This window comes from Schistocerca piceifrons, chromosome 2 (assembly GCF_021461385.2).
Source record: "Schistocerca piceifrons isolate TAMUIC-IGC-003096 chromosome 2, iqSchPice1.1, whole genome shotgun sequence".
NCBI lineage: Eukaryota > Metazoa > Arthropoda > Insecta > Orthoptera > Acrididae > Schistocerca > Schistocerca piceifrons.
The window spans coordinates 643,476,509-643,500,346 of NC_060139.1; the positions used below are offsets into that span (position 1 = coordinate 643,476,509).

General features: G+C 39.5%; 1 protein-coding gene across 1 annotated transcript in view; it reads right to left on the bottom strand.

Annotated features, from left to right (window-relative positions):
- Positions 1-23,838, bottom strand: part of LOC124775687 (Down syndrome cell adhesion molecule-like protein Dscam2) — a 194,666-nt gene that overhangs the window by 169,355 nt on the left and 1,473 nt on the right. The window contains exons 4-6 of the mRNA XM_047250516.1: positions 23,298-23,539; positions 18,601-18,838; positions 4,635-4,781 (exon numbers count right to left, since the gene is read on the bottom strand). Coding sequence (XP_047106472.1) covers positions 4,635-4,781; positions 18,601-18,838; positions 23,298-23,539 — 627 coding nt within the window. The remainder of the gene's footprint in view (positions 1-4,634; positions 4,782-18,600; positions 18,839-23,297; positions 23,540-23,838) is intronic.

A 23,838-nucleotide genomic window follows, 5' to 3' on the forward strand; every position in this document is an offset into this window, starting at 1 on the left:
CAAAATACCAAACTACCATGGCCTGAAAAAAAGAAATAAAGAATTCATACAATGTATGAAAGCACAAAACTTCTTGGAATGTATACCAACTGCCAATTAAAGTTGGTAGAGCAGGTAAAAACTTAGTAATGGAATCTCTTCAGCATGCTGTGCACTTCGAACCGAATGTGACATTTCATGATCAGTATATTTTGCTTATATTCATTTTGTTATTAGTTGCAGCATAATATTTTGGGGAGTGAATAGGAAAAATATTCAAGCCATATTCAGACTGCAGAAAAAGTCAATACATATAATGACATTAACACTTCAGTGACACTACATGAGAATTATGTATAAAATGAGCTGTAGTTAGAGGAGAGAGAGAGAGAGACCATCCTTAGCTTAGCAGCTAAAACTTACTGGAAGATATGGTTTAATGCAGGATGGCACTCCATCCCATATTGCTACATGTGTGAAGGATCTGTTGCACACATTGTTTGGTGAGAGTGCATAATGATCTGCCATGTCCATCAGGCTTGGCCTCACATGTCCCCGTACCTTAATCTGTATGATTATTGGTTGTGGGGTTAACCAAAGTCACAAGTCTATCACACTCATCTGACCTAATTAAGGATGTTAAAGACAATACTGGTATGCTGTGCAGCGCTGTTCACAACATTGTCCCTCCAATACAGGTATTGTTGATGAATGATTGTTGACATATTGACCATTTGTTATAAAGAACACAGTTTTGGCTAAAAATCAATTTTTATGCTAATTATCATTTTGTATCATATGAAGCGCATCTGTTGGTCATTTTGTGCAGTTTTTTGTGGTTCCAATAAAACCTCATGTCATTTGAAACATGTGTGTCAGTTTTTACCTCTATACCTACATTATTTGGTGAAGTACTGAATTTTCAAATGTTAATGGACTTTCAGGTCACCCAGTATGTAGAATATAGCCTGCCTGGTTAGCCGTGCAATCTAACACACTGCTTCCCAGGCAGTAAGGCGTGCCGGTCCCCGGCATGAATCTGCCTGGCAGGTTAGTGTCGAGGTCCGATGTGCCAGCCAGTCTATGGATGGTTTTTAAGGCGGTTTTCCATCTGCCTTGGCGAATGCAGGATGGTTCCCCTTATTCTGCTTCAGTTACACTATGTCAGTGACTGCTGCGCAAACACTGTCTCCACCTACGCGTGCACCATAATTACTCTACCATGCAAACATTTGGGGTTACACTCATCTGGATCTGGTTGGGTATGAGATGAGGGAGTGGGAGTGGGGGGGGGGGGGGGGTGGAGGTGGGGGAAAGGGTTGTCCACAGGGGACCAAACCACACAGTAACCCTGGGTTCGGTGTGGGGCAGCGGTGGGGTGAGTGGACTGCTGTAGTCTGTTGTGAGGTTGTGAACCACTGAGGGCTACAACAGGGACGAAGCCTCTCCGTCACTTCTAGGTCCCCAGTTAAATATAGTACAATACAATACAATGTAGAATATATAGCACATATATATATACTAACTACTAATGTAATTAGATTAAAAGAAAATTCATTATCAGTTACCATGTATGAAATTAACTTTGAGCTGTTAATTTTTCAATGTTTTGAATGGTAAAATCCATAAAATGTAAATTGTTTCACAGATTAACAAAGAAATCACTCAATCACAAAAAACTGTATACACCATATAACTAGAACAAACTGAACATAGCCCAAAAAGTCTTTGTATATTAGGCTGCTCCAGACTCATACAAGGAATTCCTGTGCTAATTATAGATGTTCAACCTCAGGCTGAACTTTTACCATCCCATGCATAACAAACTGAAAACTTGAACAATAAAAATTTGTAACTGAGCTTGTTCAGTTTGAGATGGGTATTCCTTTTTTTTACTTGATGTTTTGGCTTAGAGCACTGTGATCATGAAATGAAGAAACAACAGCCATAACAGAGGTTTGATGAAATTCCCTGACTACTAAAATAATGGGAGCAAAAACTATAACTTGGCACTCAATATAATATAATACTTCTGTAATTTCAACCATGGCCAAATGTACTCATTCATCTTCAAGGAGTTCCATATTACTTTTAACAAACACTTTCTTTTTATTCTAACCATGTTTGACTGCATGTTCATTTAAGAACTTCTGGTAATTTGAATAGCTTTTCAGAAAATAGTTGTCTTCTACCTGTATTAATTTTTACACACACTATTTCATTCTGATCAGGGGCACCCATTCTACAACTTTTAAAATGTTAGTAGCTTCTCAGTTAACAGGTGACCATAGTTTTTTAAAATGATTGCAGTTGGGATTTAATTCTAATTGATAAGTGTGTAGTACATTTAATTAATAGGAAATATAAAAGCAAGATATTTGTCAGCAAAATGTCTGATTGTTTGCACATGTAAAATTTTATTTTAACGGTGTCGAAATGAATTTTTTTTCAGTCACAGATTAATGTGTTACATACTAACATGAATTTTGCCATTACCATTATAACAGAGTGTGTAGTTTAACAGTGCTTAGCCACATGGAGCTAGTTAGAGAATCATCTGCAGCAAGAAACTATAATCACTGTATTGTATTACAGTCATTCAAGTTGGGTTGTGTAGGGTTTGAAAATCACAAGCCTCTGCCATTACTTCATACTCAAATTACTATCTGTCCACTCATTCACTGAGTCCCGTAGCTCCCAACAAGAAATATACGGTAACTTTCAAGTATGTGGCACATATGGAAATACACATTGACAAATGGGTAGCAAATCAAAGAAAAGTATTTAAAGAGCTTTGTCTCAGCATGCATAACTCCACTCCTAAACTTGCATGCAATGTCTAAATGAAAATCATTTTTGTGTGGTGTATTGTGATTGTACAGAGCATGGTTCAACTGAAATTTATTTTTATTATCAGTAAAAAAAGCCATTAAGGAAGAAATGCTCTGGTAAATGAATGTAAGTTAGAGAAATCTCTGTAAACTGTGCTCTTGTCTAATTAACATAACATTCTTCTGCTTGATGTGAGAGTTAAAGCTTTCCTGGCATATATATTGTTCCACAAAATTTTGGGAAAACTGCTGGGTGTTTGTAACTTTCTGCCACAATATTTTGGGGCAAAGTCTTCTGGCCATCTTCAGGTAATAATGGCAAAAATGCACTGAGCTCTGGTATTTAAAGCCCCACCAGCACACACGTGGTGGATTCACTTGGCGTTGCATGTGCGGTACTTAAGTGCGTTCGTTCTGCTGCACCACATGCCCTCTGTTGTGAAAACTTGTTGCATCAATATCAATTCGATTGTCTTCCTGTGGCTCCATCACAGAACTATGTGAGCTACGGAGGACATGAAGTTTTTCAATGATTGGATTCCATGCCGAATTCAATTGAAAACCGGTGTCTCAATTAATAAGAGACTCACTGTCAGACAGTCATATTTCCATGGTTTCATTAATAATAGAACTCCAAAAGTTAGATGTATGGGCCACAATTTTTGTCTCACTGTAATTCATGACATGACCAGTGGAAATACAGTGTTCAGGAATGGCAGACTTACAAGGCAGAAGGAGGTGAATATGCCACTGATGTTCTACAATGCAATCCTGCACAATATGCATCATTTGCCCTACATAAGATTTGCCACTTTCACATGGAATCCTGTAAACACCTGCACATTAACATGGATTTTGCAATGTTTGTGGTAGAAGATGACCAGATGCCCTTTCTATCACCACCCATCCCCTCCACCCTTCCCCATCAGGATGGAATTTATGCACCCCATCTGTCTGTGTCAAGGGTTATCCAAATGAAAGTTTGAGAACTTTTTCAAATTGCTTATGAACTATCTAACTGAAGCAGGATGTGGGTGCCAACCCAATATTCACCTAGTTGGGTGTGGGAAACTATCTAAAAACCACAATCAGGCTGGCCAGCAATGTGCAATAATCTGCTCCTTATGAGATTTGAGGAGGTGTGCAGGCACCACATCAAATCCCCTCAGTAAATTAATGATTAGGGCTGGCATGCTGGCCAGCCTGAATGTGGTTTTTAGATAGTCTCCCACACCCAACTAGGTGAATATTGGGCTGGTAACTGCATCCTGCTTCAGTAAGACAGTTCATAAACAATTTGAAAAAGTTCTCACACTTTCATTTGGATAACACTTGACACAGACAGATGGGGTGCATAAATTCCATCCTGGTGGGGAAGGGTGGAGGGGATGGGTGGTAATAGAAAGGGTATCTGGTCATCTTCTACCACTAACATTGCAAAATCCATGTTAATATGTTGACATTGTGGAGGTAAATAAGGCCAGGAAAAAGAAGAAATACCTTCTCATTTTCACTGTATGTTGAATATACATGTTTTGTCAGCACTCTAGAATGAACAACTTCAGCTATAATTCTTTTACCGATCATTTTATTTTATTTTATGCCCTCATGTCATACTGAAATTAAAATTTTACCTGCTCTTTTATGTCTTGAGTAACATTAAATCTGTTTTCTTGTTCTAGGAAACTACCCCTTAAGAAAGGGAATTAGTTCCAGATATAACAAAAAGTGATAATTGGCATACGAACAGTATAAATACAAGTTAAACAAAACATGCTGGCAACAAAAAAACAACATTGTAAAGTTTATATAGTATTCACATACCATCCCATTCCATTACAGTTCTATATGTCACTCTGTAACCAAGGAGAACCCCATTTATGTCAGATATTTGAGGGGAAGACCAAACTACCAAAATGCTCTGTGATGATAAGGCTGTGCAGTGGACTTCTGAAGGTGGAGATCCTGGAACTGCAAAGTTTATTCTTCTTAACTGAAAGCACATTCTTATTAATTTAAAAATTAATATATTACTATCAATATGACATATAAAAAAGAAATGAATGATACAACAATCGTAATTACTATGGCAATTATACTATTTTCTAAATCATTTCAATTCTCATCAATCATTGTCATTGTACATCAAAAAAATATTTTCTGTATTGCTTGTCAGGATTTTTGAAAAAATCATAACTGGTACTATTTAACAAGAAAGTAGGTAATGCCTGCAACACTTGTTAGTGTAGAAATACAACAACCAATGTGATTTATGGCACTTGCAGCACTAATGCCTGTTCCTGGATAATCAAGTACTATGTGGGAATGTGACAGAAATAGTGGCTGAATAGGATATAAATGTCATGACAAAGGTTTTTAAGTCCACATTCAAGAGAAATGCACAAACAGTATATGAATGAACATTTGTTATTGGTTCAGGTATCATACTGACTATGATGTGGGTATTGAAGTAGCAACAGTGGGAGGGCTGAAAAGTGTGTCAGTTGCAGACAAATCACAGTCTGAGATATGTTATGCAGTGACTTTGCTAAAACATAGAAAAATGTGTGAATGTACAATAGTGCAACTGATGTTTGGCACACATTTTATTTGAGAGACAATGTCATTTCTACACACAGGGCTGTAAATTGTTTTCATTAGTTTAAAATAAGAAGGCTGATTCCCACAGATGATCTGAAACTAGGACATCTTGCAGCAGCAAATATGTATATGAAAACTTTGATGCTGCACTGGAAGACACCTGCACATTGAATTTTTAGCAGATGAGAAGTCCCAAAAGACCTGACTGCTGCAGCTCACTAAACTGTGAATCAATATGATGGCTTACTACCCAACCTACTGGGTGCCACACTTAATATGGAAAATCAGAAAAGTAAGATGCTTGCTGCAGTCACTACAGATGTCTACTGTAGTGGTAACACCACAGACAGACCAGCAATGCTGGTTGCCAGCTATGCTGTAAAGTCTGGGCGACACAAGTGTGTTTACCAGCAAGTGCCACAGCTGACAAAGAACATGTAGGATTGGCCACTGTCCATCAGAGGGCATAAACTGACAGCAGAGGAAGGGCGTGCAATGATCAACAAACTACTTTCTGGTGATCACATGTGTGCAAATAGTCTCAGAAATATCCTTCTGCCCGGGGCAAGATAAGCCAGCAACTGGCCGTTCAAAGGGCAGTTCTTGACTCACCAAGTGTGTAGAAGATTGCCCGGCTCCACGGTGTGCAACCTTGACCATCCTCTCTTCCGCAACAATTATGATATGTTGCTTCTGTCATGTTATGCTATCTACCAGCTACTAACAGCCATCTTTGACATGGAATAGTTTTACAGGTATAGAGTCGAAGGGAATTCTGATTTTAGGAATTCGTTGTTATTTGCTTGATCCCCAGAAGGGATTCTTATTGTTTTGATGGTTTTGAAGAGTGTTTTACTGTTGGTGGTTTATTGTAGTTCCCTTAATAAATAAGTTGGCAAAAGGAATTGGATCTTGCTCTGTAGATTTAGCAGTGGTGATGAGTTTGTTTGAATTCCTGCATTGCTCCATTGTTTGTTGCCATGGCTGAAGGTATTCTGGATGTCAACGCACCATTGGCTTGTGTCCTTGAGGTGTTGGGTTGTATGCAACACATGAATGAACTTCTGTTTCAGTGTCTGCAGGCTTTTACTGGTGTTCCTCCAGAGGTTCCGCTGTTGGCCGCTCCTGCCACTGAACTGTGGAGTAATTATGTGGCTCGCTTGGAACATTTCCTTGCCCATAGAATCATCAACAGCAGCCAGCATTGTGCATTCTTTCTTGCCTATGTGGGTCCTGACATTTATCGCTTAGTGCAGCAGTTGCATCTGGAGGTGGAACCCCATGACCTCCCTTATGAACAGCTGACTACCAATTTAGCAGTGTATTTTAATGCCCAGGTCCACGCCATGGCAGCTCACCACAAGTTCTTCAGCTGTCAGAAGTTTCCATCGCAGTCTTACAAGGAATGGATCACATTGCCTTTAAGGGTTCTCCTGGGACTGCCGATTCTCTTGTGCCAACCCAGGGTGTAAGCACTGGTATGGTTCAGCCCACGTTCACGATATGATTCTGGTCCATGCTCCTGATGATGCCCTTTGAGTGGATCTGTTGAAGCTGAAGGATCCCTCCTTGGAAGCATGTCTGCTGGTCATTCGTGCCCATGAACAATCTTCCTGTTTATCTGCAGCACTCCATGCCTCACTGCAGGTCTTTGCCGCATGGCCACCCCATTGTCGCTCAGAGTCACTGTCACCGGGGCAGCGGCCACGCCAATGGCCCACAGCGGGTGCTCTACTGCTGCCTCCTCCTCCTCCCAACCAGGTTATCTGTTCTTGGGCTCAGCACTGTCAGAGGTTGCTCCCCTGTCGTCAATGCTTTGTTACACACCTGAGCCGTGATTGTCGTTTCCAGTGGGTGGTCTGTTCTGCCTGCAGGATGAAGTGTCATTGGGCTGACATTTGCCACTCCTCTTTGTCAATGGACCACATGGCATTGGTCCCTCCGGACTTGGGCTTAGGGGATTCTGACCAGATGCCATGCGTTTACTTTGTCCAGACAGTTCTCCCCAACACAGTGGGGTCTATTGCGCTAATGGTCCAAATCAACAGGACTCATCTCCATTTCCAGTTGGTCACAGGGCCCTCGGCTATTATTATTGATGGTGGCTCTCACTGCTGCTTGGGTGCTCCAATGCTCTGCCCTTTCAAGACCCCCTTGAAGAGCTATAGTAATGACATTATCCGTGTGCAGGGGTGGTTCCTGGCACAGTTGCGGTATCTCTCTCAAGACGTCACCACCCGAGTTTTGGTCCTGGCCGCCCCCACAGCCACTAATCTGTTGGGGATGGATCTCTCTTGGCCTTGAGATCCATGATTCAGCCCTGCCAGTCCAATCTGTGCCCCCTGATGCTCTTTTACAGGAGCTTTTCGATTTCTTCCCTGACATCTTCTTTGATTCCTCCCCAGGGTGTCCGGTTTCAAGGCACACATCAAACTACTTCCCTCAGTGTTTCTGAAGTTTCACAAGGCTCATCCCATGCCTTTCGCCCTGTGGGACATCCTACACAAGGAACTGCGTTGCCTTGAGGAGGCAGGAGTTCTGACTCCGGTTCACCACAGTCGCTGGGCTTGGCCATTGTCATCCTCGAAAAACTGAATGGGTCCCTCCAGGTTTGTGGAGATTTTAAGGCCACCGTCAATGTCCAGACTGTCATTGACTCTTACCCTACCCCAAAGGTCGATGATATTCTGTCCAAGTTGGTGGGTGGAAAGATCTTTGCCAAGATTGATCTTAGGGAAGCATACCTCCAGCTGTCAGTTGATGCTCCCTCTAAAGAGGTCCTCATCATCAATACTCACTTTGGGCTCTTCTGGGTGCTTTGGGATCACCAGTGCTCCAGCCATCTTTCAACGCTTTCTGGAGTCAGTGACTAAGGAGGTCCCCAGCACCACCAATTATTTAGACGACATCTTAGTACTGCAGACTTCAAGGTTGTGGTGCAACAGGACCAAATGCCAATTTTTTGTGCCCCAAGTGACCTACGGGTGCTGCGGGCCTGACACTCACAAATGTATCCCACATCAAATCCATCTGGAGTCAACTCGACTATTATTGACGTTTCAACCCACATGCTGCAGCTCTGGCAGAGCCTCTACATCACCTGCTTTGCAACAATGTTCCCTGGACCTTGTTGCCAGAATGTGATTGGGCATTCCAGCATCTCAAATCTGCTCTTCTTGCGCCACCATGCCTTGTCCCACACGATCCCACCAAGCCTCTTATTTTGGCCACTGATGTGTCAGATTATGGGCTGGGGCCTGTGTCGGCTCATATCATTGACGGTGTTGAGCTTTCAGTAGCTTTCACCTTGAAAACCCTATCACATGCACAGCACAACTATAGCCATATCAAGAAGGGGGCCTTAGCCATTGTATTTGGATTCAAGAACTTCCACGACTTCATATATGGCCACCAGTTCTTGATCTACATGGACCACAAGTCTTTGGTCTCTGTGTTCTGCGCCAGGTCCGCCATCCCTACCTGGACCACTTGCCACCTGCAGTGCTGGATGTTGCTCCTTGCAGGATACACCTATGACATCCATTACTGGATCACAGGTCTCCACGCCAACTCCAATCTTCTTTCTCGACTTACTATGGGAGTGGATTCTTACTTCGAAGCTTATCAGGTTGCTTATTTTCGTTTAGATGATGTGGCCTCCTCCACCATTGCCCTACTGCCACTGAAGGCCTGGCTTGTTGCACACCACATGGCCTCATTCAACTAGAGTGGCCCTCCAACTGTCATCAGGTGTTGGATCCAGAGGTTCAGGTGGACTGGCCTCACCCCAATGACTTTTCCATCCATGGTGGGGTTCTTAGTCTCTTAGGGGACACTGATCGTTTGCATGTCATGACATCATCCTCCCTCTGTCAGTGGTTCCTCGCTCTCCTACATGTTGGGCACTGGGGGATCATCCTGATGAGTCGCCTCACCTGCCAACATGTCTATTGGTGGGGAATGGACAGTAACATCACCTGCATGGTGGGTTCCCGCTCCTCCTGTCAGCATCCTTGGCCTCTGACTGCCACCCTGTGGTCCTAGCTCCATCTGGATTATTTTGCGGGTCCATTCCTATGGTCCTTTCTTTCTTTCTTTTTTTCTTCCTACAGCTACCTCTAGTACCATGGAAGTCATTCCCACATGTCTTAACAGATATCCTATTGTCCTGTCCCTTCTCCTTATCAGTGTTTTCCATATATTCCTTACCTCTCCAATTCTGCGCAGAACTTCCTCATTCCTAACCTTATCAGTCAACCTAATTTTTAACATTTGTCTGTAGCACCACATCTCAAATGCTTCGGTTCTCTTCCATTCTGGTTTCCCACAGTCCATGTTTCACTAACATGCTGTACTCCAGACGTACAGTCTCAGAAATTTCTTCCTCAAATTAAGGCTGATATTTGATATTAATAGACTTCTCTTGGCTAGGAATGCTCTTTTTGCCAGTGCTAGTCTGCTTTTGATGTCCTCCTTGCTCCATCCATCATCCATTTTACTGCCTATGTAGCAGAATTCCTTAACTTCATCTACTTCGTGACCATCAATCCTGATGCTAAGTTTCTCGCTGTTCTCATTTTTACTACTTCTCATTACCTTCATCTTACTTCGGTTTACTCTCAATCCATACTCTGTTCTCATTAGACTGTTCATTCAGTTCAGCAGATCATGTAATTCATCTTCACTTTCACTCAGGGTAGCAATGTCTTCAGTGAATCATATCATTGATAATCTTTCACCTTGAATTTTAATTCCACTCCTGAACTTTTCTTTTATTTCTATCATTGCTTCCTCGATGTACAGATTGAACAGTAGGGGAAAAAGGCTGCATCCTTGACTTACACCCTTTTTAATACAAGCACTTCATTCTTGGTCATCCACTCTTATTATTCTGTCTTGGCTTTTGTACATATTGTATATGACCCATCTCTCCCTATAGCTTACCCCTACTTTTCTCAGAATTTCGAACATCTTGCACCATTTTACATTGTCGAACACTTTTTCCAGGTTGACAAATACGATGAATGAGTCTTGATTTTTCTTTAATCTTGCTTCCATTATTAACCGCAATGTCAGAATTGCCTCTCTCGTGCCTTTACCTTTCCTAAAGCCAAACTGATCATCATCTAGCACATCCTCAGTTTTCTTTTCCATTCAGCTTGGATGCATGAGCTGTTATGCTGATTGTGCAGTAATTCTTGCACTTGTCAACTCTTGCCGTCTTTGGAATTGTGTGGATGATGCTTTTCCGAAATTCAGATGGTATGTCGCCACAGTCATACATTCTACACACCAAGTCATTTTGTTGCCACTCCCCCCAATGATTTTAGAAATTCTGGTGGAATGTTATCTATCCCTAGTGCTTTATTTGCTCTTAAGTCCACTCTATCCTCTGTATTTAACAGTGGAATCTCTGTAGCACTCTTAATGTCATCATCCTCATTTTTAATGTCACCAAAGGTTGTTTTGACTTTCCTGTATGCTGAGTCTGTCCTTCCAACAACCATTTCTTTTACGATGTTATCACATTTTTCCTGCATCCATTTCATCTTAGTTTTCCTGCACTTTCTATTTATTTCATTTCTCTATTCCTGAGTTTCCCAGAACGTTTTTTACTTTCTCCTTTCATCGATCAATTGAAGTATTTCTTCTGTTGGCCATGGTTTCTTTGCAGTTACCTTCTTTGTACCTATGTTTTCCTTCCCAAATTCTGTGATGGCCCTTTTTAGAGATTTCCCAATGACCCATTCCTTATTGCTGTATCTATAGCCTTAGAGAACTTCAACCGTATCTTGTCGTTCCTTAGTACTTCCGCATTCCACTTCTTTGCATATTGATTCTTCCTGACTAATGTGTTAAACTCCAGGCTACTCTTCATCACTACTATATTGTGATTTGAGTCTATGTCTGCAAACTGTATTACCCTTTCAATATCATCATACACTTTCTCTATCTCTTCATCTTCAGCTTGTGAGATAGGCATGTATACCTAAACTATCATTGTCAGTATTGGTTTGCTGCTGATTATTAATCAAAATTTAAGCAGCGGTGGGATTCAAATTCGGGACCAAAGACGTTTTGATTATGAATCAAAGACACTATTCCTAAGCCACGGGTACTACTGGCACATTTTGGTGGACACCAGCAGTGGTTTTCCATACATTGCATGCATGTCCTCAATGACTACCGCTCACACCATTCAAGCCCTCTCTCATATTTTCATCTTTGAGGGTCTACCGAAGGCAATTGTGATGGACAAGAGCCCGCAGTTCACATTGAAAGAGTTTATTTCCTTCTGTGCTACATTGGGCATCCAGCTGCTCCATATGGTGCCGTTCCATCCTGCATCCAATGGGTTGATTGAAAGGTTTGTTCACACATTTAAATTGCAGAGTCCAAACTGTGTCAACATCACTCCCAGGCTGCCTCAACCTCTTCCTGTTTACTTATCATTCTTCTGGTCACGATGGATTCTCTCCAGTGGAGAAGCTGCACAGCCGCCCTCATCGTATGCACTTGTCACCACTGTTTCCTGCTTACTGTTGTCTGGCTGTACCAGTATCGGCGTGACTGCATTTCTCTCTGCAGGATCCAGTCTAGGCATTGGTGTTTCCCAAGAGCTGCCCCTGCTGCGTTCCCACCAAGGTCTCCAAGCTTGTCAACCGCATGATGGCAACTGTCATCCTTGACAATGGTCGCCTCTGTCAGAAGCACATTGGCCAGCTACGGCTCTGTCGTGGGTCGGGCCCGGTGCTCCCATTTTCTCTGGTACCATGCCTTTGGTCTGAGGTCTTTCAGGAGGCTGGGGGCTCATTGGACAGCCCTTTGCAGCCGCTGCCATCACAGCTGCCACTGTTGCAGCCATCGCCATTACAGCTGCTGCCACCACAGTCGCAGTTGCTGATGTTCCCGCTGTCGCAGCCACCAACGCCAGCTTTCACAGAATCCCCGTGGACGGGTCTCTCACTTATGGATGTCAATGAGGCTGCCCCCACCACCAGCACCTCCACTGCCAACCGTCATCTCATTCCACCAGTGGAACCTGGAACCGACGTGAAGATGTGCCTTCGCATCGCCCCTTGTAGTGTGGGGAGAAGGACTGCTCCAGTCACTACAGATGCCTACTGCAGCAGCAACACCCCAGACAGAACAGTGATGCAAGTTGCTGGCTCTGCTGCGAAGTCTGTCCAATACACGTATGTTTACCAGCAAGTACCACAGTTGATAACAAACATGTAGGTGCAGCCACCGTCCATCAGAAGGCACCAACCAACAGCAGAGGAAAGGGTGTGATGATCAATGAACTATCTCCTGGCAATCACATATATGCAAATGGTCCCAGAAATATTCTTCTGCCTGGGGCTAGATAAGCCGGCACCTGACCGTCAGTGGGCAGTTCTTGACTCGACTCGCCAAATGCATGGACAATTGGCCAGTTCCACGGTATCCCACCTCGACCATCCTCTCTTCGCAACAATTATGGTATGTCACTTCTGTGTGTTATGCTATCTACCAGTTGCTAACAGCTGACTTTGATGTGAAACAGTTCTATGGGTATAGAGTCAAAGGGTACTTTGATTGCAGGAATTAGTTGTTATTTGCTTGATCTGCAGAAGGGATCCTTATTGTTTTGTCGGTTTTGAATAGTGTTTTACTGTTTGTTGGTAGTTTGTTGTAGTTTTCTTAATAAGTAAGTTAGCAAAATGTGTTGGTTCTTGCTCTGTAGATTAAGCACTGATGATTCTTGCTTGGAAAATTCAATAGCCTACATCTAAATGTTGAATGACTGTCTTCAAGAAAAGAGTACTATGACCTTTCATAAGTTGAAAAAAAGAGTACTATGATCTTTCATAAGTTGTTCCAAAGAACAGAAAATCAAGGCAGTGTTCATCAGGAATGTTTAAAATGCACTGACAAGTTGTTTATTACTTTGAACATAATATACTCATCTAAAAACTCCTAGTGATGAAAGTAATCAACACAGTAGGAGAGTGATAACTTTTGTGTTCAGCAAGTATCAGAAATGAGCATGTACCACTTTTTATGAAACTAAATATAACGGCACTTGACACCTGTTCACTCTCACTACCAGAATGGTACCCACTCACAGAAAACTGTTGGTCATGCTATGAGAATTGTAATCAAAACAGATGAGGTTCATATCCAAACCAGTCATCATAATTTAGTTTTCACATGGTTTCCCTAAATCATTTTGAGAGAATGATGAAACCATTTTTTGAGGTGGTCATAAATATTTTACAAGGGGCAGTTAAATGAAAACAAGGCAGATGGAAAAACATAAGTAAACTGGTTATTATTTCAAAAGTAATTTCCATAACTGTTACTACATTTATCCCACTGTGAGACAAGATGGCCAGTGCCGTCATGGAAAAATGTTTGTAGTTGTCTGTGGGATCATGTTTGTGCTGAGGCATGCATCTCTCCATCCAAAGCAAATCAATGGCCAAAAATGCCTTTCTTGGAAGCTCCAGGCATAAATAAATCATATGGGGAGAGGCCAGAATTATATGGAGGATGTGTAAGAGCTTTCTGGCAAAATTTCTGCAGAGTACTAAAAGGAGTCTTGTAAATATGTGAGCAGACCCCCATGTTGCCAAGGTTGTTTTGACATTTGTGGCCTTTGATTTGCTTCAGTCAAAGATGTGCACACTTGTGTAGAGTCACAGTTCCATAGGCAACCACAGACATGTTTCCATGAAGGTGCTGACCATCTCGTCTCACAGTGGGATAAATGTATTAACAGTTATGGTGATTACTTTTGAAATAATAACCAATTTACTTAATTTTTTCCATCTGTCTCATTTTCATTTGACTATTTGAATGCCCTTTATATTTCCACATCTCTCTCCAAATAAGCATATGTATCATCTGCAAGAGGACACTTCAGATAGGCTGCTATATTCAAACCTTGTATTTTTTATCCTGGCATTCTTCATGCTTCTCATAATTAGAGGGATAACATAGCAATGAACAGTTTCTTCTGTGGCATACTTGATGGTTTGTGTCTCATTTTCAACAGCAGACATACATCCAAACAGCTGTTAATAGTAATTGTATGGACAAAGTACAGTAGATGTAGCACATATAGTATCAAGGGAGTTTACTAAAGATAACAATTTAGATCACTAAGCAGAAGTTTGTAACCATATGCAACATACTTTTTTTTATCACAGTAGCAATGCATTCTTCCACCTTCATAACTGTCAAGGTAAAGCTGGTTATATACAGACAACGAATGATTGACAACAAATAGACTGTCACTTATTAACAATAAAGCTATGTCTCTGCTTTCTTAAAAACATCACCTTCAATGCATATCATCAGACAATCAAGGGATGTGTCGAAGGATAACAGCATGTCAAATAAGTAGTATACATGATATTGTGCACTGGTAATGACTGTCTTGGACTAAAGAACAGTGTAGACTTCTATACGAACTATTTGGAAATTAAAAATAATTTTGCTTTTCATAGTGAATACAAATCCTTTGCCACATTGAGCTTTATGGAATTATTACTTTTGAAATAAATTCAACAATGTCATATTGAGAAATGGTCAAAGAACAGAGGGTCTCATGTATTCTGTTAAAATAATGAACTCAAGACACAGGAGTTAGCAAATGAAGAAAAAGGTGACAAAGCAGTCATTCTGAAGCAGAAACAATATCCTCCTTTTTGGAAGAATTTTCTGCATGCACTTCTGAAAAATAGGCCTTTTCAAGCTCAGTAGGATGTGGCACTTGCCAAAGTATTACTAACCCTCCTTAGGTGCCAAGGTTGCTGAAGTGAGGAAATATACTGATGCAGCTGGTCTGAATTCTGGTGGTGTAAGAAAGGCACATAATTAAGTTTGTCTGACAACGGGAGAGTTTCTGATCATCAGGCAGTATTCCAGTGCTAAAAATAAAGTTCATGGAGTCAGTGCACAACGTCTTATGGTTGGGAGACACAGTAAACTGTTAATGGAATAATGGTGTTAAGTTTACCAGTCCACTGGTCTCATTTGAAATTGGGAGGAGGGGGGTACTAAATTTTATTCTTTCTATTTCTTTAATTCTGTGAACATCTGAACAACTAAACCAAGCACTATGTTAGCAAGCACTCAACACTGTCGCTCAAACAATACCATCTGCAAATGGATAACTTCTAATATCTAGCAAGTTATGCGCATGCATATAATTCAGTCAAGTTAGTTATTATAGACTTTTAAGTCTTGAGTTAGTAATTTGTCATTCTTTTAAAGCCATCATGCTTGAGAGATTAAAGAATTCCAGGCACAGTCCTAATGAAACATTTTTCATCAAAATTCCAGTGTCTGTTGCAAGAACTTCAGAAATAAACCAAGAAGAGGGATTCTAATATCAGGCTTCAGTTCTAAATTCACTGATTTCACTGGAGTAAATGACATATTGGCAACATGTTTAGATAATATTTCAACCAATTATGCTTATAATGAGGCAAATATGTGTTGTTTGGATTTAGGATTTTCTGATCATTGCTCTGTTTATGGAGTTACTAAAAACAATAGAAATTTGCACAAAAAACCCTACACCAAATGTCAGTTCAGCAAAGAAAATATTAACTTATTCCATCATAGATTAAATAATGTGGAGGGGGCTATAGATCACTGTACTTCATGTTCTCAAAATTTTGCTTCTTTCTTGGAAAACTTCCTACATGCTTTTAATGAACTTTCCCCCTTACTGTACATCATAGAAAAGTAGGAAATAAGGTAGAGTGGATTATTGAAGGAATAAAAATATCGAATGCAAGAAAAAGACAGCTATAGAGGGAACTAAAACATAACAGGGGTCCTGATTTTGTTACCTATGTAAAAAAATTACAATAATATTTCTAAAAAGGTTGTAAAAGCAACAAAAGAACTGGAAAATAGTAGTTTTATTTTGGATAATGAAGACAAATCAAAGGGATTGTGGCAAGTGATCAAATCTGAAGCAAGTGCCACAGTTAGATGCCATGATATTTCTGAAATCAAGATAGAGGATAAAACTATTGTAAATTCTGCTCAGATTTCTGAATTATTTTATGAATTCTTTCTACATGTAAACAAATCAAACATCAATGTAGAAGATTAACTAGATAAGTTAAATTTCTTCAACAGTAAGCAATTTGAAGGTGAACTTTTCAGTATATTTACCAAAACTAATAAAAAAGATATAGAAAATGTGATACTATCACTAAAAAGTTAAACATCTGCAGGATGGGATGAGATACCAACAAAAGTGTTAAAAACATCACTAAAATAACTGCACAGCCACTATCTACAGTAATTAAGAAGATTATTTTCCAGACACTCTGAAGTACACAGTACTATTCAAGAAAGGCACAAAAGAACCTATGGGAAACTATCACCCAATCTCTCTTCTCACATCACTATAAAAATATTTGAAAAGGTAGTCAGCATACAAATTCAAAATTTGAAAAATTTAAAATCATCTGAAAAAATCAGTATGGACTTCAAAAAGACAAAACCTCAGGTTTTGCTATAAAGCATTTTGTAGGCAGAATTAGCTCCTCTCTAGACAATTCACTGTATTGCCACAGGAATTTTTTGTGACCTTTGATAATGTGAACCATTTCCTGCTACTCTGTAATCTGGAAAAGTATGGAATTAGGGGCATGGTATTACAATGGTTTAAAAAGTCCTATCTAACCAACCGAAGACAAAGAGTGGTTACATCATCTGAGAGAGGGACTTATACTTCAAAATGGAAAATCATTTCACATGGAGTACTCCAAGGTTATGTCTTAGGTCCCATTCTGTTTCTGTTTTACATAAATGATCTACCACTTAACACTAAATGTCACTTAGTTTATTTGCACATGAAACATCTGTAATCATTGCAAGTAACAGTACTGACCAAATTCCCCAAACTGTGTTAAACATTTTAGAAAAATTAGATAGTACCTGGTTTGGTTTAAACAGGTTAAAATTAAACATGGAAAAGACTCAGTCAATGCAGTTTAGAATAAAACAAGTGAAATTAAATGATATTCAGGTCAGTCACAGAAACCAGGATTTGCATGAAGATAGTTGTGTGAAATTCTCAGGAATGCAACTAGATTAAAATATATCATGGAGCTCACATGTACAGTACCTTGAAAATAAATTAAATAGCCTAGAATTTACAAAGAGGATATTATACAATGCTACCAGTATGGGCATAAGAAAAGTAGTATATCACAGCTGCTTTGAGTCAATAATAAGCTATGGAGTTGTAGTTAGGAGTAACACAAACCATGCGTCGAATATTAATACTTCAGGAAACCTTCATTAGAAATATGCACAATGTAAGGCGAGGAAAATCAAGTCACCCACACCTAAAAAATCTAAGTATGTTAAATGTTCTCTCACTATGCATCTATGAGATGATTATCTTTATACACAGTAAACTTGATTTATTTGTAGGAGATCAATTTCAGCATGATTACAACACCAAAAATCAAAATAATTTTATGCTGCCCAACCACGGCTTAAAATTTTATGCTCAAACTCCACTTTATATGGGTGCAAAAAATTATTTAGAAGTGAAAGGAAGAGAAGAGTTCAGCATTAATTTAGTACACACTGAGAAAAACATTATGTGAGAAACTAGTGTAGAATTGTTTCTATGAAGTAGAAGAATTCATGAATGACAACCTGAAAATTTGAGCAGGAAGGAGCAAGTACTTAGGAGTGTTGATTTTTAAAAGTTTGTTACTTCCAAAGAACAAATATTAATTGCTTAATTGATTAATTTTCTAGTACAGTATATTATATTACTGATATTGTAAGGAAAATTGTAAGCTAGTTTTTGTGTTTTGATGAGACTCTACACGAGTCAATGACTTGAAATTGTATGTTATGACACAATACTCTTCTAGCTATCTACTAACTGGTATAGTGTGTGAATCCTGTCATGCAAAAATATCACATTTAAATAAGCGATTCTGAAACTCTCATTTGCTCTTTTTGTCTATAATATCTACTACATAGTAAAGAGTTTGCAATAAATAGTCATAAAATGTAGTAATTTAATTTTACAAATTTTCTGTTTCTTTTCTAACCTGCAGTTATTATGTTTTCTTTCTGTCAATTAATCACTCGGAGAAAGGTCATGTAATACTCAAAATGAAATAAATAATAGATTATTCTTTTAATGTCTTACCATCTTCATCTGTCATTGCTAGAACTTCTTCACTCCTTGGTCCAGCACCTGCCCTGTTATATGCCTGCACCAGTACACTGTATTCTGTAAACTTACGAAGTCCAGACAGTATGTTCCTTAATTCCATGCCAGGAATTACTTCATATGTTTTGTAGTGGAATGGCTCTGATGAATTTGCTGCTCTGTATCCAATGTAATACCCCATTATTTCACCATGATGAAGATGTTCTTCTGGAGGCTGCAACAAGATTGATTTCAGAAAAATAACTAAAGGTAGTCTGTAAGTAAGAAATAAAATAATTTCACACACATTCTAATTGACTTATGTCTTGCCCTGGCACATAATGTGCAACACTAAGTGCAAAAAAGGGACTGCTTTGCTAAGTGATTCAGTGTATCTATTTTTATGAGATTTTATAAACTTCAGCTACATCCACATTTTATATGGTAGTATCCAATGATTATCTTTTATGTGCATGTAAAGACATCTGACTACTTTAAACAATGAATTGTCACCATTTGCAACATCTTTCATACAGGGTGATTCAGCTGTACCTACTACTGTCACTTCAAGCAACACAGAAAAAATGAGCAGGAACTTTTTGTAGAAAATTTAATGTAGTTAAATTTTGTACTGGGATGTGTATCACTGGAAGCCATGGTTTTATTTTTAAAAAATGTATAAAAGTGTCCTTCACATACACCCCCACCACATACTCATCCCTCTCCAGTCAGTATGTTGTTCATAGCACTCCCTCCTAGAACTGTGTAAAAATTTCCAACTACATGAACTGTTACCAATATATGATCATCTTTGGTGTCTATTGATTGGGCTATTATCCCACTAGTATGCAGCTTTACTGTATGGCTAAATGATGATGGCATCCTCTTGGGTAAAATATTCCAGAGGTAAAATAGTCCCCCATTCGGATCTCCGGGCGGGGACTACTCAAGAGGACATCCCTATCAGGAGAAAGAAAACTGGCGTTATACGTATCAGAGCGTGAAATGTCAGATCCCTTAATCAGGCAGGTAGGTTAGAAAATTTAAAAAGGGAAATGGATAGGTTAAAGTCAGATATAGTGGGAATTAGTGAAGTTCGGTGGCAGGAGGAACAAGACTTTTGGTCAGGAGAATACAGGGTTATAAATACAAAATCAAATAGGGGTAATGCAGGAGTAGGTTTAATAATGAATAAAAAAATAGGAGTGCAGGTAAGCTACTACAAACAGCATAGTGAACGCATTATTGTGGCCAAGATAGACACGAAGCTCAAGTCTATATGCCAACTAGCTCTGCAGATGATGAAGAAATTGATGAAATGTATGATGAGATGAAAGAAATTATTCAGATAGTGAAGGGAGATGAAAATTTAATAGTCATGGGTGACTGGAATTCGAGAGTAGGAAAAGGGAGAGAAGGAAACATAGTAGGTGAATATGGATTGGGAGAAAGAAATGAAAGAGAAAGCCGTCTGGTAGAATTTTGCACAGAGCATAACTTAATCATAGATAACACATGGTTCAAGAATCATGATAGAAGGTTGTACACATGGAAGAATCCTGATAGATTCCAGATAGATTATATAATGGTAAGACAGAGATTTAGGAACCAAATTTTAAATTGTAAGACATTTCCAGGGGCAGATGTGGACTCTGACCACAATCTATTGGTTATGAACTGTAGATTAAAACTGAAGAAACTGCAAAAAGGTGGGAATTTAAGGAGATGGGACCTGGATAAACTGACTAAACCAGAGATTGTATAGAGTTTCAGGGAGAGCATAAGAGAACGAGAGTAGAAGAACAATGGGTACCTCTGAGGGATGAAGTAGTGAAGGTAGCAGAGAATCAAGTAGGTAAAAAGACAAGGGCTGGTAGAAATCCTTGGGTAACAGAAGAAATGTTGAATTTAATTGATGAAATGAGAAAATATAAAAATGCAGTAAAAAAGCAGACAAAACGGAATACAAACGTCTCAAAAATGAGATTGACAGGAAGTGCAAAATGGCTAAGCAGGGATGGCTAGCGGACAGGTGTAAGGATGTAGAGGCTTATCTCATTAGGGGTAAGATAGATACTGCCTACAGGAAAATTAAAGAAACCTTTGGAGAAAAGAGAGCCACTTGTATGAATATCAAGAGCTCAGATGGAAACACAGTTCTAAGCAAAGAAGGGAAAGCAGAAAGGTGGAAGGAGTATATAGAGGGTCTATACAAGGGCGATGTACTTGAGGACAATATTATGGAAATGGAAGAGGAGGTTGTTGAAGATGAAATGGGAGATACGATACTGCATGAAGAGTTTGACAGAGCACTGAAAGACCTGAGTCGAAACAAGGCCCCGGGAGTAGACAACATACCATTAGAACTACTGACGGTCTTGGGGGATCCAGTCCTGACAAAACTCTACCATCTGGTGAGCAAGATGTATGAGACAGGCGAAATACCCTCAGACTTCAAGAAGAATATAGTAATTCCAATCCCAAAGAAAGCAGGTGTTGACAGATGTGAAAATTACCGAACTATCAGTTTAATAAGTCACAGCTGCAAAATACTAACGCGAATTCTTTACAGACAAATGGAGAAACTGGTAGAATATGTCCTAGGGGAAGATCAGTTTGGATTCCATATAAATGTTGGAACACGTGAGGCAATACTGACCCTACGACTTATCTTAGAAGAAAGATTAAGGAAAGGCAAACCTACATTTCTAGCATTTGTAGACTTAGAGAAAGCTTTTGACAATGTTGACTGGAATATTCTCTTTCAAATTCTAAAGGTCGCAGGGGTAAAATACAGGGAGCGAAAGGCTATTTACAATTTGTACAGAAACCAGATGGCAGTTATAAGAGTCAAGGGGCACGAAAAGGAAGCAGTGGTTGGGAAGGGAGTGAGACAGGGTTGTAGCCTCTCCCCGATGTTATTCAATCTGTATATTGAGCAAGCAGTAAAGGAAACAAAAGAAAAATTCGGAATAGGTATTAAAATCCATGGAGAAGAAATAAATACTTTGAGGTTCGCCAATGACATTGTAATTCTGTCAGAGACAGCAAAAGACTTGGAAGAGCAGTTGAACGGAATGGACAGTGTCTTGAAAGGAGGATATAAGATGAACATCAACAAAAGCAAAACGAGGATAATGGAATGTAGTCGAATTAAGTCGGGTGATGCCGAGGGAATTAGATTAGGAAATGAGACACTTAAAGAAGTAAAGGAGTTTTGCTATTTGGGGAGCAAAATAACTGATGATGGCCGAAGTAGAGGGGATATAAAATGTAGACTGACAATGGCAAGGAAAGAGTTTCTGAAGAAGAGAAATTTGTTGACATCGAGTATAGATTTAAATGTCAGGAAGTCATTTCTGAAAGTATTTGTATGGAGTGTAGCCATGTATGGAAGTGAAACATGGACAATAAGTAGTCTGGACAAGAAGAGAATAGAAGCTTTCGAAATGTGGTATTACAGAAGAATGCTGAAGATTAGATGGGTAGATCACATAACTAATGAGGAGGTATTGAATAGAATTGGGGAGAAGGGGAGTTTGTGGCACAACATGACAAGAAGAAGGGACCGGTTGGTTGGACATGCTCTGAGGTATCAGGGGATCACAAATTTAACATTGGAGGGCAGCGTGGAGGGTAAAAATCATAGAGGGAGACCAAGAGATGAATACACTAAGCAGATTCAGAAGGATGTAGGTTGCAGTAGGTACTGGGAGATGAAGAAGCTAGCACATGATAGAGTAGCACGGAGAGCTGCATCAAACCAGTCTCAGGACTGACGACCACAACAACAACATAGTTAGTTGTTTTGTTAGTACTACGAATATTACCATTCCTGTAAGGGTTACTGCTTTTGTAAACATCATGCTAAAATGAATTACATTGACACTTTGATCCAAAATTCATCCTTAGCATAGTAGTTTCATAGTCTAAGGCCTTACAAGTACAATGATGTAACTGTTATTTAAAGCTGCTAAAGTTGACAAAACTGTTACATAAAATTTACACAAACATCAATTTTACAATTTGTAAGGCCTGGCTACACTGATGCCATAATAATGTCAGCCAGTGAAGGCCAGAAAATTTCAAATGTGGGAAATAATTCGGTCTGTCACAAATATTTGTGCAGTGGTAGGAGAGCTTGCAATGAACAACATACTACTGTAGAAATCCTGACCAACTGTGGTTGAATTTGGGAGTGGGGGTGTGGCTGAATGTCCATTTGGTATGGTTTACTAGAATAACTCTAAAACTGTGGTCTCTAGGAAAAATTTAACTGCATTAAATTTCCCACAAAAAGGTCCTGTTCCATTTTTTTCTGTAGTAGTAACAGTTTGCACATAGTAAGTGAAAGAGTATCAAAATCTCACCTGTGGGCTGCACAAAATGCCAGTGGTAGGGGTAGCTGTATATTCTAGACAGTCACATAAAAAATACCACCTTCACATTTGCACCGATATTGATATAAGGGTACATTATCAAGACATCACAAGAACTGACAAATTCAAAGAAAAATTTTGTCTCTAATCAACAATACCACGACAGCTGTTCAAGTGTGGTTCAACACATTCATAAATAGTTTTCAGAAACAGTCCTAGCATTGCTGTATGTTTACTTTCTGTTTATTTCATCTGACTGTATAGACATTTATACCATCTTATTTGTAACTATCACAGGACTCAAAGGCTACTCACCTTCCAGGTAACAAGGAGTGTTTCTGAGTTCCTAGCCTGCACCTGGATATCACGTGGTGGTCCACCAGGAACTTCTTCTGCAGTTGTTATGGTGATTATGCTACTACCATTTGACACACCAAGTGAATTTCTAGCCAGTACACGCAAGTGATATGTATGAGCAGGGAGCAGATCATTAATACTGGCACTTGTCTGTTCTCCATCCACTATGATTTGCTGCACATTCTTTTGCCATGAAGATGCTATGAAATATCAAGTTTCAAGCATTATTCTATTATACTCTGCTATATAGTAATTTATTTTATTTGTAAAAATAAACAATTATGAAACAAGTACATAAAAAACTGCAACTGATTGTGGTCCGATTCACAATGATGTGTTTAGTTTGACAAATATCAATCTTTTGACTGACTTTGTATTTTGCTCTATTTTTTCCTGTCCTTTTCTAACCTCTGCACAAGTAACATATCCATTCTTCTTGATAATCTCCGCTACACACACCACTCTTACACATACCCTTGGTATCAAGCCTGTTTCATAT